The 15,180-nt window shown below is 39.8% G+C and overlaps 2 protein-coding genes across 3 annotated transcripts in view; both read right to left on the minus strand.

Annotated features, from left to right (window-relative positions):
* Positions 1 to 6,677, minus strand: part of F5 (coagulation factor V) — a 67,088-nt gene extending 60,411 nt beyond the window's left edge. Inside the window, exons 1-2 of one of the 2 annotated variants that reach the window (XM_069480207.1) lie at positions 6,346 to 6,677; positions 1,996 to 2,087 (exon numbers count right to left, since the gene is read on the minus strand). In XM_069480207.1, the coding sequence (XP_069336308.1) occupies positions 1,996 to 2,087; positions 6,346 to 6,503 (250 nt within the window). In that variant the 5' untranslated portion in view covers positions 6,504 to 6,677. The remainder of the gene's footprint in view (positions 1 to 1,995; positions 2,088 to 6,345) is intronic. The other variant, XM_069480208.1, reaches the window with a different exon arrangement.
* Positions 6,678 to 9,271: 2,594 nt separating this feature from the next.
* The window catches only part of SELP (selectin P), a 39,462-nt gene continuing 33,553 nt past the window's right edge, over positions 9,272 to 15,180 (minus strand). The window contains 5 exon segments of the mRNA XM_069479193.1: positions 9,272 to 9,285; positions 9,894 to 9,949; positions 11,007 to 11,037; positions 13,625 to 13,744; positions 14,587 to 14,772. Coding sequence (XP_069335294.1) covers positions 9,895 to 9,949; positions 11,007 to 11,037; positions 13,625 to 13,744; positions 14,587 to 14,772 — 392 coding nt within the window. The 3' untranslated portion in view covers positions 9,272 to 9,285; position 9,894.

Raw genomic sequence — 15,180 nt, forward strand, 5'->3', positions numbered from 1 at the left:
TTTTCAGCTATCAACTTAGAAAGACTTTCCTGACCACCAGCCTGGACATAGATCTCTTGTGTCCAATTATAGAACCCTCATGATAGTTCTTCCTTAAAACTGCACTGTAATTGCTTGTCTTCCTGTAGGTCATCCCTAATAGCTGGTTGGCTCCTAGAAGTCAGGGTTCATCCTTATTCACCTTTATATCCCCAGATCCTGGAATGAGGTAGGTTCTCAATACATAATTATTAAAAAATAGAATAAAAGAATATTTAAATGCATATTTATTTAAAATTAAATGAATATATAAATGAGCATATACAAAGAATGTATAAATGAGTAAAGAAATATAGATATATAGATATCCACAGTACTATGACATATATGATCTAATAGAGGTATAATTGATAACAACAGCAATAATAACAATAATATAGCTAACTTTTATTGAGTGCTTATTATGTATTAGCATTATGATATAATAATTACTTTTTACTAACTCAATTGATTCTTACAATATCTCTAGAAGGTAGAGATTAGTTCAAGGTGCTGGGAGTGTACAGATGAGGGAAGAGTTAATTCTGCTGGTGGGAGAGGGGAGTTATTTATTATAGCTTCAGAGAGGAAGTGACCTCTGGGTGGGTAGTAGGGAAGGCCATGGTTATGGGCAGGGGTTGGAACCCTGGGGGAGAAGACCTGGTGGGAAGACTGAGAAGGAATAAGAGAAGTCTAAGAAAAACAGGGGAAGTGGCACTAGGAAAACCAGGAAGAGAGAGAGAGAGAGTCAAGAAGGGAGAGCATTAAATGTCCTAGTGATGTCAAGTGGTAAAAGAAACTATGGGCTCCGGCATCTCAGAGGTCACGTTTGCCCTTTTGTGAGGGTGATTCCAGTGGACTCACTCATATTGAAGCAGATTAGGGAAGGAATGTAGGAGAAGAAATGTAGAGAATGATATAGAATCCTCATACAGAAAGCTGGCAGAGAAGGAAAGGAGGAAAAGAAAAAGGCAGGCAAGGTCAAGGGGAAATTTTTTTTCTTTTTCTGGATAGGAGTTAACCTGAACGTATTTTTGTTTTGTTGTTGATTTTTGACCGAAGGGAAGACCCCAGTTGAGGAAAGATAGAAGGCAAAGGGAGATCAGAAACGGCAGGACAGACTGGGATGAATAAGAGAGGTGGAAGGACGCGTCTGGGGAAGATGGCAGGTCTTCACCTGGTTGGTGGAAGGATGGGTGAATTACTGACACAGGGACCCAACTGGAGGAAGTTCTCCTGTGATGGCCTCTACCATCCCTGTGAAATACAGCATCATAATTAAGATCCTAGATCCCAGTCAACTCATCTCTTCAATAACAGAAGAGTGAGGAAAAAAGAAGAGATTTTCTTTAAAAGTCATAGCCATTTTATACATGACACTGAATAAACAGGAGACTAGATAGGAAAGGCAGTTGCAGAAGAATCAGCCATACCTAGTAGTTCCTTTGAATGAACCTAGGGAGCCAGATGGAAGCAAACACATCATTCAGTTAAGGCACACCTGTGCTCATTAAATTAGCCCACAGGCTCCATAAGGGCAGGATACAAGTCTGTCATGTCCGCTGTTACATCCCCAGAACCTAGTTCAATGCCCAGCCCAAAGCAGGTACTCAATTAAGTTGTTAGATGAATGAATAAAAATTCAAACATTTAAGAGTTTTTGTTTTGCTATTTTGATCAAGGTTAAAAACAGAGACTGCCTCATGGGCATGTGACCTGTGCCATTTCACAGGGCCCCATGCTCAGAAGGGGCCCCTGCTTGGTTTAACATGTTGCAGTCATTGTTTTGAAATTCTCAATAATATGAACAAGAGGCCCTGAGTTTTCATTTTGCACTGGCCCCCACATAGTATGTAGCCAATATTTGTTAAAAACAACACCATACATAAAATGTCACTAAGTACATATTTTAGATACATACGAATGTCGAACTATCCATGGAAATTTATCTTATTAAAAAATATATTTCAGGCCTACCTGAAATGCTAGATCGTGGTTTTTCTTTCTTAAAATATGCTTCATACTCTCTGTAGACAATTTTCTTAAAGGAAGTTGCAAAAGGATTCAAACTGGAAATAAAATCAAAAAACTAATTTGAAAGGTATATTTGACATCTACTTCTCACATTACAAAAAAGTAGGTCTCTCATATCTTCGAACTTCCAGTAGAATACCAGTATTTTTATTGTATGTCAAAAACCCAGTGTTTTATAAATATGATCAATAAGTAAAGCTAACAAAATAATTATTGGTCTTTTCAGGAATATTCTATTTGCTAACCACTCTTTCATAAGTTGGGCTACCCCATTACTTCTTCTCAGAATCAATTTCCTAAAAAGAACCCAAGATTATAGTGTGAACCCAAACTTTTGGTTTAGATTTTAATTGAGTAAAAATATGACAAAAACCTTTACGAATAAACGTGTGAGCTGTTTTTTAACTGATCAATCAAATATAGTTTTAATTTATGGGGCAACATTGTAAACAATTATCTATATGGTGGACCTTATTTCTAGCTGAGGGGCGAGAGTGGCTAATGGGGTAAAAGCCTTGGGATTCATATTAGAAACAAACAAATGAAAACACTGACTGGGAAAGATTAACTTGTCCAAGGAGATATAGTTGATAAATGGGGGAACCAAGATTCAAAAAGGTAAAAAAACCACTGCCTTCATGGTAAGGGAATCCAGAGAGCGGGCAGCAGGGAGAGCGGTGGGATACTTTTCTGTTCTCTTTCTTCTGTGCCTCTATGGATGGGCACATCATTCCTATCCTTGATTCAAAGATGAGGGTGAAAGGGAAGAGAACTGGGGAAAAATATCTTACAAATACCTAAATTAGTTGACCACACTGGCTGTTCCGCTTCCTAATGCAGAGTGTGTGGCCCAGTCATAACCAGGGCGTATCAGAGTGGTAGATCACCCGCACTTGCCATGACTTCTGTGTAGCACAGCGGCTGGGGCCACAGGCTGTGGATTCAGAATCTGGGTTTGAATCCTGTATCTGTTATTAACTGCATAACTTTGAAAAGCTTACTTAGTCCATTTGTGGCTCAGTTTCTACAACTGTAAGATAGAAATCATAGTAAAATCTCCCTCACTGAATTGTTGTGAGTATTAAATAAGTTAATACATGCAAGAGGTTTAGAGCTGGCACATTATATATATTTATTTATTTATTTCAGGATATTATAGGGGTACAAACATTTTGGTTACATGTTATGACTTTGCCACACCCAAACCATGATTTGGGGTGTGCCTTTTTCCCCCTACAATGCTCACCACATCCATTAGTTGTGAGTTTACCCTCTCCCCCACCCCCTAATCTCTGGAGAATAGTACTACTGTGTGAGCACCATAGTGTTGCTCAGTTAGTGCCAATTTGATGGTGAGTATATGTGGAGCCTATTCTTCCATTCTTGTGATACCTCACTTCATAGGATAAGCTCAAGTTCTATCCAGGAAAATATAAGAGGTGCTAGATCACCGTCATTTCTTATAATTGAGTAATATTCCATTATATACATATACCAAATTTTAATAATCCACTCATGAATTGATGGGCACTTGGGTTGCTTCCACATCCTTGCAACAGTGAATAGTGTAGACCTGGCACATTATGAATACTCAATACATGTTAGCTAGTAATATTTCTTTCAAAATGTAATGGAAGTTGGTCTTTAGCCTCCAGGTTTTCCCAGTGAGCAAAAACCCTATAATTCTAGTAATGCTCATAAGTTAATATGTGGGATACAAGAACTGTGTTAATATTTGTGGGCAAAATTAAAGGAGGCATGAGTTAGTACTTTTAGAATGGCTAGATATTGAAGGCAGGGGACTCTCGGTCACTGGAAGCATTCAAGTAGAAATTAGACAACTACTTGGGAAGGATATTGGTGACAAGGGTATGGGGGAAAGTAGGAGGTTAAAACATAGAAGTTGGAAATAATGAAATGACTTCTTAGAACCCAAGAATCCTAGGATTCTACATGATAGTGTCCCTAATGTGAAAGTCCATTTTAATCTACTCTTTTTTAGTACAATTCAAAAGTAATTTTCCTTTCCTACTCCAGATCTTTAAAGAAAGAAATATAGATGTTAAATAAAATCTTTACTAAGAAAAACCAGTCTTTCATGTGGAGTAATTTCAATAGAGGTATGTTTCCCAATATGTTTTACTGTATATATTGTGTATGCATACTGAGGTATGTCTATTTGACCTAAACAATTCCCATTGGAAAATAATCTATCTGAATAGAAAATTAAAGATGATATGAATTCAAACAATATGCATGATAAATTTTCCATTTATATGACTATTTAAAGATTTTTTTCATAAAAACAAAATCATATACAGCTAGAACCCCAGAGGGAATATGTATATACATATTTATATTTTAAATATGTTAATACATACATGTGAATGATTGAACAAGTTTCCTTAAGGAAATTTTTGAAAGCGTTTACCCTAGACCTGGAGCAAGAATAACAGATATATTTTACTTTTAAAAGGCATTGTCCTGCTAAAATTAAATGAAATAAGTGGACAGATATCTGCTTTGAGCTAAAATACACTTTGGGAAAGTATGGAGTTGTCTATGTTGATATCCCCCTAGTGAGTATCATTGAGCTCTAGGGGCAGAATAAGTTAGAACATGTTCTTAAGTTTAAGCAGCCAGATACACAGATTAGATTTTTCATCTGACAGTACTATGGAGAAATGACATGATTTGAAGTTCAACAATGTTGAAAGCGTCCCTGGGCTATCTTGCTATGGTTTTGACTCAATAATTAATATTAGAGGAGTGACTCTTTTCAACAATATTGAAAGCTTCCCTGGGATATCTTGCTATGGTTTTGACTCAATAATTAATATTAGAGGAGTGATTCTTCCTAGAATCTTGGAAACTCAGCCACAGAACGGGGTGACATGTTGACCAGTCATGGCTCCCTGTGGACTCACTATGTGAATCAGACCTTTGCCCTTTGTGGTTCTGCCTCCAGCATTCTGCATGTCATTGTCAGTGTCAACCACAGAAGAGAGAACAAACTCCCAAGCATAAAGACAGCATGCTACAGGAAACTCAGCAACCACGTTCACGTTCTATCCATGAATAGGCAAGATTAATGTTGGAAAGACTGATATTTTCTTTGAGGTTTTAGTTTATGACAGTTCCCTAAGAATGTGGGAGTAACCTTGAAATACAATATTTAAAATAATTATTTTTTAAAAGGAGGTATTTCATATTATTATAAAATCAACATGGTACGTAATGTCCTCCAAAATAACCCAGTTATAATGAAATTTTTAGAAAGGTTAATGCCATTCACTGAAAGGTCTCAAAATATTACACTACTTCTTGGCAGATCACTTGTTTTTGTAATTATAAAAGAGGAACATGTCTTTCACAATCACTTAAACTGTGATGTTAAGTGAAAAAAAAATGAGTCACACAAGGAGGTTTACCACTGAAAATTTAAAAATATAATTAACTGGAAAAATAGACTCTATGATTTGGTTAATTTCTGGCATGTATTATTTTTAAACTTTCAATTAGAAAAAAACAGTTTGCAACTCAAAAATAGAGTTTTGTATGACTTAGAGTTTATCTTAGTTACATATGCCTTTTAATAGAACTTACCACAATAGCCAGCGTAAACCATATATATCCCAGGAAGTGATGAAGAGTGAGAAAAAATGAAGAGTCACATTCAATAGCATAAATAAGTCAAAGATGAAGCAGAAAAAAAGGTGAAAGTACAAAAGTGTTATACTTCCATGGACTGATGATATTTTGAAAGTCATTTGTAAGAAAGCAACAGATTATATGGCAATAGTTATTCAGTTATCTGCTTCTAATAAAACACAAGGTGTACGTCTCTGACTGTAGAAGATAAAACTAGGTGGACAATGAATAAATAATATGTAACTAGAAGGTCCATAAAAATACTAGACTACTAAAAATCTGGATGAGGAGTTCTCAGGAAGGGCTAACAAGGAGTTAAGTGCCTGGTACTTTTGAATCAATCAATATATTAAACCAACAATCAAACGTACTAACAAAACTGTATTGAAAACAAACTCTTGAAAAGAAAGTGCCTAACCAATCAAACTGAATGTTTTCTATACCCTCAGGATGATAAACTATATTATTGGAGGCAAAATTAGCATCCACCAAGTTTATATCATTCATTGTACTCTCCTATTAGTTGTATTTGATTAACTGAAATGAAAAGAAAAAATGCACAGAAATGCAAAGGGAATGTTCTCTAAGGGAAATAGCTTATCCTCTTTAGGGAAGCCCACCCGGACACCACACCTGAGTTACCTTAGGTTTGTGGGCTCAGGGTGGTAGCTCCAACTGATGTGCTCAGCGGCCACGTAGAACTGCCTTAGCTGCGCTGCGTCGGCCCCTGGGCTCCCCCAGCCTGTCCAGCTCGTGCCCAGGACCACCAGGACCCAGAGGGGTGGGCAGCCTGGGAACATGGTTCTTTTCCTGCTCCTGTGGCTACCACGGCCCCAGGACGTGGGCAGGGCTCGCCCAGCCGCTGCCTGTCTGCGCTGTGGGACCCGGCTGCAGTGAGCTCCCGGGGGCTGTGGGTGGCAGCGTCCTCCCCTGCAGCTCCTCCAGACTCCGCAGCGGCAGCTGCCGCCGCTCTCCCTCCCTCCCTGCTTTCCGGGTAGGGGCTTGGTGAGGTCACTGTTCCCGGTGAGATATTAGGGCGAGTAACTAGATTAGTGAGTGACTGTTTCACTACAGGTGAAGAAAGGGCAGAGATCAGAGGCTCTAACAGGTGGGACAATGCCCAGGTGAACCACCAGACAAACCTGTATTCTTCCATTTCCACAGGCTAACACCCCTGGAGCAGCAGCCCCTGGAACAGTAGCCCCTAACTGCCCACCGTAAAGCCCGCCTGGGTCAAAGTGCACGCTTGCCAAACTCTCTGCGACTCCCCGTGCAAGGGAACCTAATGCCCTTAGCCAGATGGCTCTCCCGGTCTGAGGAGGAGGGAATTGAACCCTGCTACTGCGCACAGAAACACTATTTGCAGGTGGTGAAGAAGCAAGGGACTAGCACACGAACAGGCCCATTGCTCCGAGGTGCTTTCCTGCCTTTTACCAAGGCAGCCTGTCTTGGTAAGAGCCTGTCGCCAGCTACACAGCAGCATAGCAGTGGGCTTAAAAGAGCTTACTGAGAAAAGCAGTCATAGGATTTCAATTCCACTTACTAGCTGTTGTCTTGTCCAGTTACTCTACCTCTGGAGTCAGTTTTGAAATCTGCAAAATAGGTATGGTAATAGTGTTTCCTGATAGGATTGTTGTGAGGATAATAGGATACTGTATCTGTATAATTCCCAGCACTTAGAAAGCACCCAGCACATGAATATCACTATGATTATATTTTCCTGCCTTCAGGGCTCCTTACATTTCTTGGAGGATCTGGCCGGTTTTATACTGTCTTAAACCTTATTCTGCTGTTGATAGAGGATCTGAGAATTATATTGTCTAAACCATCATTGTGACTTGTCCCGGGTTCCCTGGGTCTGCATGCCTCCTAGCTTCTGTCTGGTGCTCTATGCATTCGATACATTTCATAGATTGTAATCTGGCACCTCACATGAGGTCTCCATTAACACTACCAGGCTCATCAACAGCCTCTCCCCACACCCTACCTCCAATATTCTGTCTTTGCTCCTTTGCTGATATGATTCTACCAATTTACAATGCTCATTCTCTTCCTCTTTGGTTGGCCATTCTTTTACATTCCAGAGTTTTACCTATCTCCGTGATTCTGGGCTCAAATGGACATTTCTATTTTATGAACTCTTAACGCTATTCAAATTATATATATATTCATGTTGATTACTGTTTATTATTCTGTGTGGGTGTTTATTATCTCCCTAACTAGAACATAAGCTATTCCAGAGCAGGAACAATGCCTTATACTTCTGTATTTACAGTATCAGTGTTTCCCACAGTTGGTAGGCGGTCAGAATTCCCTGGAGAGCTTTCACAAAATTCAGATTCTGATTCAGGAGACAAGGTTGGGAACTGCTGTCCTATAATACCTAGCCTAGTGAGTGACATAGCATAAGCATCAGAGATGCTATTGGCAGTGGATCAGAGAAATTTTTGAAAAGCAGTGTTCCTAAATCCCAAGGCTACTACCAAAATTCTTGCAAAATTATTGTAACCTTTAGTTAGACTGCCTTACCGTTTTTATTTGCATGTTTGTGTGTCTAGTCTATATGGCATATTCATTGCATTACATTTCACAGGGACAAGATAACTATATTTTGGTGCTCTCTAATTTTTGGCACCAGTTTCTGGTAAGCACTGTGTAACTTTCAATGACCTATTTTTTAAACATGAGATTTAAAAAGCATGTAAAACATATCTGTTCTTCTCTGTAGAATATGAAAGTGATGAAGACTTTTTTTGCTTCTCTGAGTTTTCCCTTGGGGTGGGGGTTGTGCAATATATATTTGCAGACTGATTGAAGGGTCCAGCTGTAATTGGAACAACTGGAATTGTGTATTACGTTGATGCTAAACAACGTGATGGATACAGACCTTATTAAATAAAATATCAAATAGAGGAACATGGCATTTGGGGAGAATACTTTTAATTATACATTTGAATATTGGTCTTTGTGTCCATTGAGGGGGAGTGACGGGTGACAGGAAGGTCTACGGTGACATGTGGCCTCCTGTCTTGATTCTTGGTCTTCTGAAGCCTCTGGTGCCATTCAGAGGCCTCTCTGGAAGCCTCAAAAACAGCAACCACTGGAAACCCCAGAAGATTCTACAGGAATTCCCTCAAGTTAGAGATGTCACCTGTCTTCCAACAAAGTAGAGAAAGCCTTCCTTCAACACAAAAATAAAGAGGTATTTTTATTTCTCCACGGTCTGGTCTTCTTGTGAGTCAGATGCTCCAGTCTCTTTGGGAACTGGCATTTCAAGTGACAGCCACTTCAAAACCCACAGACCACTGTGGAAACATCTGTTCCTGGCTCCTGTGGCTTGCGTTGGAGGAAGAGGAGAGGTGGAGCAGGAAGGGGTGGTGGGTGGAGAGTTTGGGGTTGTGGGACAATCCTTCTGCTCTGGTCCAGAGCTAATCTAAGGAAATTCCATGTCCTTTATTCACAAGTATTTATTGAACACTGTAGCAAATGCACTACAGATAAGTCAAGTCTAGCAGGAAGCTCGATGTTCACAAACAAGATTCTGTGGAGGTTGTTGAATGAGGTGACCAGAAGGTGAGGTCTCTGAAAATGAGACAAGAGTAATTTCAATAATTATCTTTTCCTTAAAAAAAATCGGAGAAAGAAATTTCTCATCATATCTATTCGCTAAGGTTCAATATAATCTTTTCTTTCTAGATTCCAGATATTCTGCCATCCAGGCTACTTTCTATAGGAAACTCAACTACTCACTGAGCGTTTTGGGAGAGGGATAGTATCAGATTATTTGTGTTTCCCCAGCAGGTAGCATAGAGGATTGACTCCATAAAGGTTTGTAAAATTTTTCTAGTAGTCCTGACTTCTTCTCAGGCAAGGCCATAGTGTCAATACCACCAGGCAGCCAATAATGGGAGTGTCACACATTCTGAGACAAGCTATGCCTTGTTAGAACACTTCTGTATTGGAGGAAATGGGAATCCTTATATGAACTCTCTGTTTATTGTCACTTCATTCTATTGTCCCTTCTTTATTGTCATACCTGTCCTTTGTTAACAGAATTCCCTTCATAGCCTGAAAATTTAATACATGCTTAAAATGTAATACATTATTCTATATAGAAAAGTCATGCTCTGTATTCTTCGTTTTTCCTCTACTGATCTATTTTCTTCAAAATATCATCATAGGTAACTTACCCTAAGGACTTGGGTCAAATGCAGCGTTTGTAAAAACTCCATATGTTCCCAGGTGGCTAAAGAATAGAAATACAAGGATGACCTGCCGTATAGCGTTAGTCCTCAACAACACAGTCCCGCACATAGTATCTCCAGAAACCGTGGATTCCCACCCCACCACTTGAATTCTGCTTTAAAAAGGAAAGAAAAATAAATACCAAAAGAAATATTTGAGATCCCACTTAACAGCTCTGGGTAATTTGCATTGTATTTTATACCCACACTAAGTTATTGTTGTGGCTTCATGTACTGAATACCTGCTCTGCCTTCTAAGTGGCTGTAGCTTCTTCTTGGTGAGAAGAAATAGTTCCAAAATTCTCAGCCTTGATACTTGATAAGCTAGCAGTTTTCAAAGGGGACAGTCTGCCCCCTAGAGGCATTTTTTAAAAGATTTTTGTAATGATCAAGAGTTCTGACATCTAGTGGGCAGGCATCCCAGGTGCTGGATGTCCAAATAGGCATAGGACACAAAAGAATTGTCCCACTCCCCACATACTTTGGAATATCTGCTCTATATTCATATATTCATATAGGTTAAAAATCTCTGAGCCTGGAAGTCAACTCCTTTATGTATAAAGTGGTTTTTGCATCTTTTAAAATGCAATTACCATATGAATTGAGGGAAGTTTATAAGAGGTTTTACAATTCTTTATCAGAGTCGTTCATCATTTTGAAAAATCAGGTTGGTGTTGGCAACACTTCTGATGCTCTCTGAGTCTCTAATACAGTATTGTCCTGTCAGCCTGCTGCGTGGCTATCGCCTGCACAGTGATTCTACTGGAAGGGGAGAGCTTCTTGTGACTTCATAGCATCTGCTAGTGTAGCACCTAAGCTTTAGCATTTTGTCTTTATTATAAATCACTTTCCCTTTTATTTCTACTTTATATTATAATTAGGGTATTTGTTGATTTTAAAAACATTATGTATTATGTGTACATTTTACTTCAGAATAGAAAAGAGGATATTGCAAAAGACTTATAAAAAGGAGGCAGGCATTGTGCATGATCATTCGGACATGGAGTGAATTAGAAAGTCAAACAAAATTTATTCACTGATAAAACATTTTCATCTTACCTGTGAGGGTTCAAGGGGCATTTCCCATCTTCTGAAAAAAGTGAGAAAATATAAATGATTAATTTCAAAGAAAAAAACAAGATGAAGGAGAGGGTCATTAATGACAGAAATTATTGATAAAAGTCGGTAAACTGAATTTCAGATAGGCTCATTATAAGAGGTGTATTGGGAACAATCTCTCCCTGAAAGGTAGGACCTGTTTTAGACTAAATTAAACATTTGACAATATTTATCTCCAGAGTTGTCTTATTTTCTTCCTCCTTCATTTCAGTTAAAAAAAATCTCTGGTCCCCACCTCAGCCTCTTGGAGATTTTGTATCTGTATTTATATGTCTGTCTGTCTATCTATCGGATTGTTTTGTTGTTGTTCAGAATCTTGCAATGGATTCCTTTGGTACTTGGGGGCCCTCTGTTGCTGTGTCCTGTGTCGTACTCCCTGAGGCCTCAGCCAGCAGGCTAACGGCACAAACAACTCCATACCAACACAACAGTGGATGCTTTTCCTCTCGGGTAATATATGTGATCGGGCACTGCCTGTCTTAATCCAAACAATAGACTCTGATAGTTGAATCTGCCGACATGGCTGTAGCATTTTCATCTTATTTGGCCATAGAATACTGGGAAGTCTGAAATCAAATTGGGATAAGCCCAGGAAAAATGCCCTCTTGTGGAGAAATGAATTTATTTATTATTTAAGATATTGGAGGACGGGTGCCTGCTGGTCCTTTTCCGTTGTTCAGAGGGTTTCCTGGAAATATGTGAAAACCAAAGAAAGGGCCGGGCGCAGTGGCTCATGCTTCTAATCCTACCACTCTGGGAGGCCGAGGCGGGCAGATCGTTTGAGCTCAGGAGTTTGAGACCAGCCTGAGCAAGAGCGAGACCCCGTCTCTATTAAAAATAGAAAGATGTTATCTGGACAACTAAAAATATATATAGAAAAAATTAGCCAGGCATGGTGGTGCATGCCTGTAGTCCCAGCTGCTTGGGAGGCTGAGGCAGGAGGATCACCTGGGCCCAGGAGTTTGAGGTTGCTGTGAGCTAGGCTGATGCCACAGCACTCTAGCCTGGGCAAAAGAGCAAGACTCTGTCTCAAAAAAAAAAAAAAAAACAACAAAAAACCCAAAGAAAGAACTTGAGGGGGAAAGCAGGAATAGTGTGATTCCTACTCAATTATGGAGGTTAGGGTCTAGGTTTTAGGAGCTCTTGCCTCTATCTTCTGGGTTTGGTTAAGCAAGCACACGTTTTGCCTGGAGGGATAAGTTGTGGCTCTTTGTATATCTCTGTGGTCTTTTTAAGCAGAATATTGTCTTGAAGCAGTCTATTGTCTCAGTTACCCATTCACAGGAGAGTATGTGAAGGAGCTTTGGGAAGACGGCCTCAATGCAGTGGTAACTTCATTCACTCTCTCTTCATGCATGGAGAGAGAAAGTAGGGAACAGGTGGTTCTGCCCCTCAATTCAATGAGCACCCTGTCAAATATTTTAACATAGCCATTTTCAGTTACCTGGATTTGAGCATGAATGGCCCCTCTGATGTCCCCAGTTGCTTTTTGTGAGGAGCGAATGGAGAGACCCTGAGCTTATGAGCAAAGCTTTATGAACTTATGACTAAGTGTCTGGAGCAGATTGAAAAAGATATTTTAAATATTAAGAGACAGGCTGTTCCTTCTTTTATTCCTAGGCCAAAGTTCTTTTTCTGATGAACAGTCTAATGAACACAGTTTCCCTTATAGAGAGTCTTCATCCATGGTCACTTTCTTGTTTAAATCCTGCATCAATTCAAGTTTTCAGGAGAAAATGCCGATCTCTTAGCTTATCGCACCTGGTCACCAATACGGTGGCAGCTCCTCACGCCCCCAGCTTCATCTCCTGCCTCCTCCACAAACCGCTTTTGAACCAGATGCACAGAACTGCTAAACACACCATATGCCCAGCGGTCTCACCCTTTCATGTCTTTCCACATGCCATTTTTTTTTGTTGGAACTCTATTTCCACTTTTTCTCCCGGGCTAAATCCCTCTCATTCTTAAAAGCTAAGTTTGAAAAAGACTTTCTGACCTTTCAGTCTGGTTTAGGCACCCCATTCTATGTTCCAGTAATATCCAGGTTGTACTTGTGTCTTAACACACTTACGACACGTCATCTTAGCATTGATTTAACTTATCTCCCCTACCGTATTATACCTTCCTTAATATCGGGGACACCATTACGGTCCCACTGCCAAATAGAGTTGATCCCCAAATGGCCGTTGCTTGAAGGAATGAGTAAGGGAAAGAAGCAGAACATTTTTCCAATTAGTTTAGTGATAACCTCGGGTACTTAGACCAGAGGCCCCCAAATGTCAAACTGCAAACTGGCCTCATCAGAATTTTAGGAGAGGGCTTTGTAAAAAGTCCGATTTCCAGGCCACCCCCAACTCTCCCTGTAGGAGGATATATATTTTTTTGTAAAGTTTCCCAAGTGATTCTGATGGGCAGTCAGTTCTCAAAATCACTTATCTTGACCTTGTTTTCTTTAAACACAAATGTTTTCCCACATGAACTACTGACGCTGTGGTTTCACTGCCCCACCCCAAATCACATGAAAAAAGAAAGCAAGGAGCACACTCTTTCCTATTTACCTTTTTGTCTGAAACGCTTTCTTAGCAGAGCCAGGAGTGTCCCACCCATTACCAGACCTGTTGCAGAAGCCACCGCGCCACCGAAGTAAGTCAGGGCTTCCTGGATAGTCAGTGGCCCTGCTGCAAAACAAACACACATGTAAGACATGAGAAATGTGTTACGCAAAAGAAGAGTCTTTCTCTCCCAGAAAAGTACCAAGAACTCTGAGATGTGAGATTAAGTAGAATTATCAAAGGTCCTGGCAATGTTGAAAAGCCAGCATGAAAGGTCTGGACGTCACAAATCCATGGCAACAGAATGGGAAGCAGGGCCTGCTTTTATTCCTAAGGCTTAAATACTGACTGCAATCTCCAAAGGAATCAGGGTAAGGACCCAGTAAAAGGAATTAAATTGTAGACACAAGAAGATTACACATAGAAGTTTGGGCACATAAAATAAGCCATGGGCAATGTTTTCTGGTAATCAAAAATTCAGTTATGCCACAAAAAGTAGTCATAACAAGCTGATAGGGAAAGGAAAGAAAAAAACAAGAGGTGGATAAAATACACCTCACAAACAGATGGAGCTTAATTAAGGAAGATCTGTGGGTTTTTTAGAGGGAGGTGGTAAACAAAGGTTTTCTGAAATAATAAATTAGGAATCTGTGTAAAATAACTCCTAGTTTATAACTCTTGGAAACGTCAAGATATGTTAAATAGAGATTAGAGGAAGTGAGAGGATTCAATTGACAAATCTGAGCACCGAAAAGGAGTGGTGATTAGCCACACAGAGTCACTGAATTTAATTCCCATCACTCTGTGTAAGGCAAGAAGATTCTGCCTGATTCATTATGAAACATTTATTAGGTGCAGGGGAAACCCAGTGAGAGAAAGCAAGACCACTGTGAGAAATACAGAGAAGAAACACAGATTTTGTTATTTTCCTTATCGAAGTGACACTCTAAACCATATGAAAAGTGCACCTTGGCAGGCTGGCGTGGTGGTTGACCAGTGGCCATCCTCTCGACATGCTGTCCTCGCTGAGCCGTTAAGTGACTGACCCTCCGGGCAATGGAAGGTGCAGGTTGATCCATAGCTGAAATCACCCCAGAGGTTGGAGCAGTTCATCATTACTGGCTTATTAACATGCAGTTCTGAGCATTTGACAGCTGCAAATGCAGGAGAAACAAACATTTAGAAGGAAGGTTAAAAAAAAATATTGTTTCATTTGTAACCTGACTAGCATAGCCAGTAGATGAAGCAGAATCTAAAAGGTCAGGAAGGATATGAGCCACTTCCAGTGTTCACACCAACTCTTCCAATATCACACGTACTAAAATGCCCACTCAAAGAATCATAGCCAAAGAACTAGGATGGACACGTAGTAGCATCCACTAAACACCTGCTAATGGATTGAACAATCTTGCCTCCCAAAATACTCTTTACAAAATTTTGCTTCTCAAAAATACTAGTGTTATAAATGCTATTATTACTACATTTGTGATCAACTGGCATGCCAGCATGTGTTTACTAAAATACTTATAAGTGTTCAGTATATCTGGACACTAGAAGTTTGA

Source organism: Eulemur rufifrons, chromosome 8 (genome assembly GCF_041146395.1).
Source record: "Eulemur rufifrons isolate Redbay chromosome 8, OSU_ERuf_1, whole genome shotgun sequence".
In the NCBI taxonomy this organism is placed as follows: Eukaryota; Metazoa; Chordata; class Mammalia; order Primates; family Lemuridae; genus Eulemur; species Eulemur rufifrons.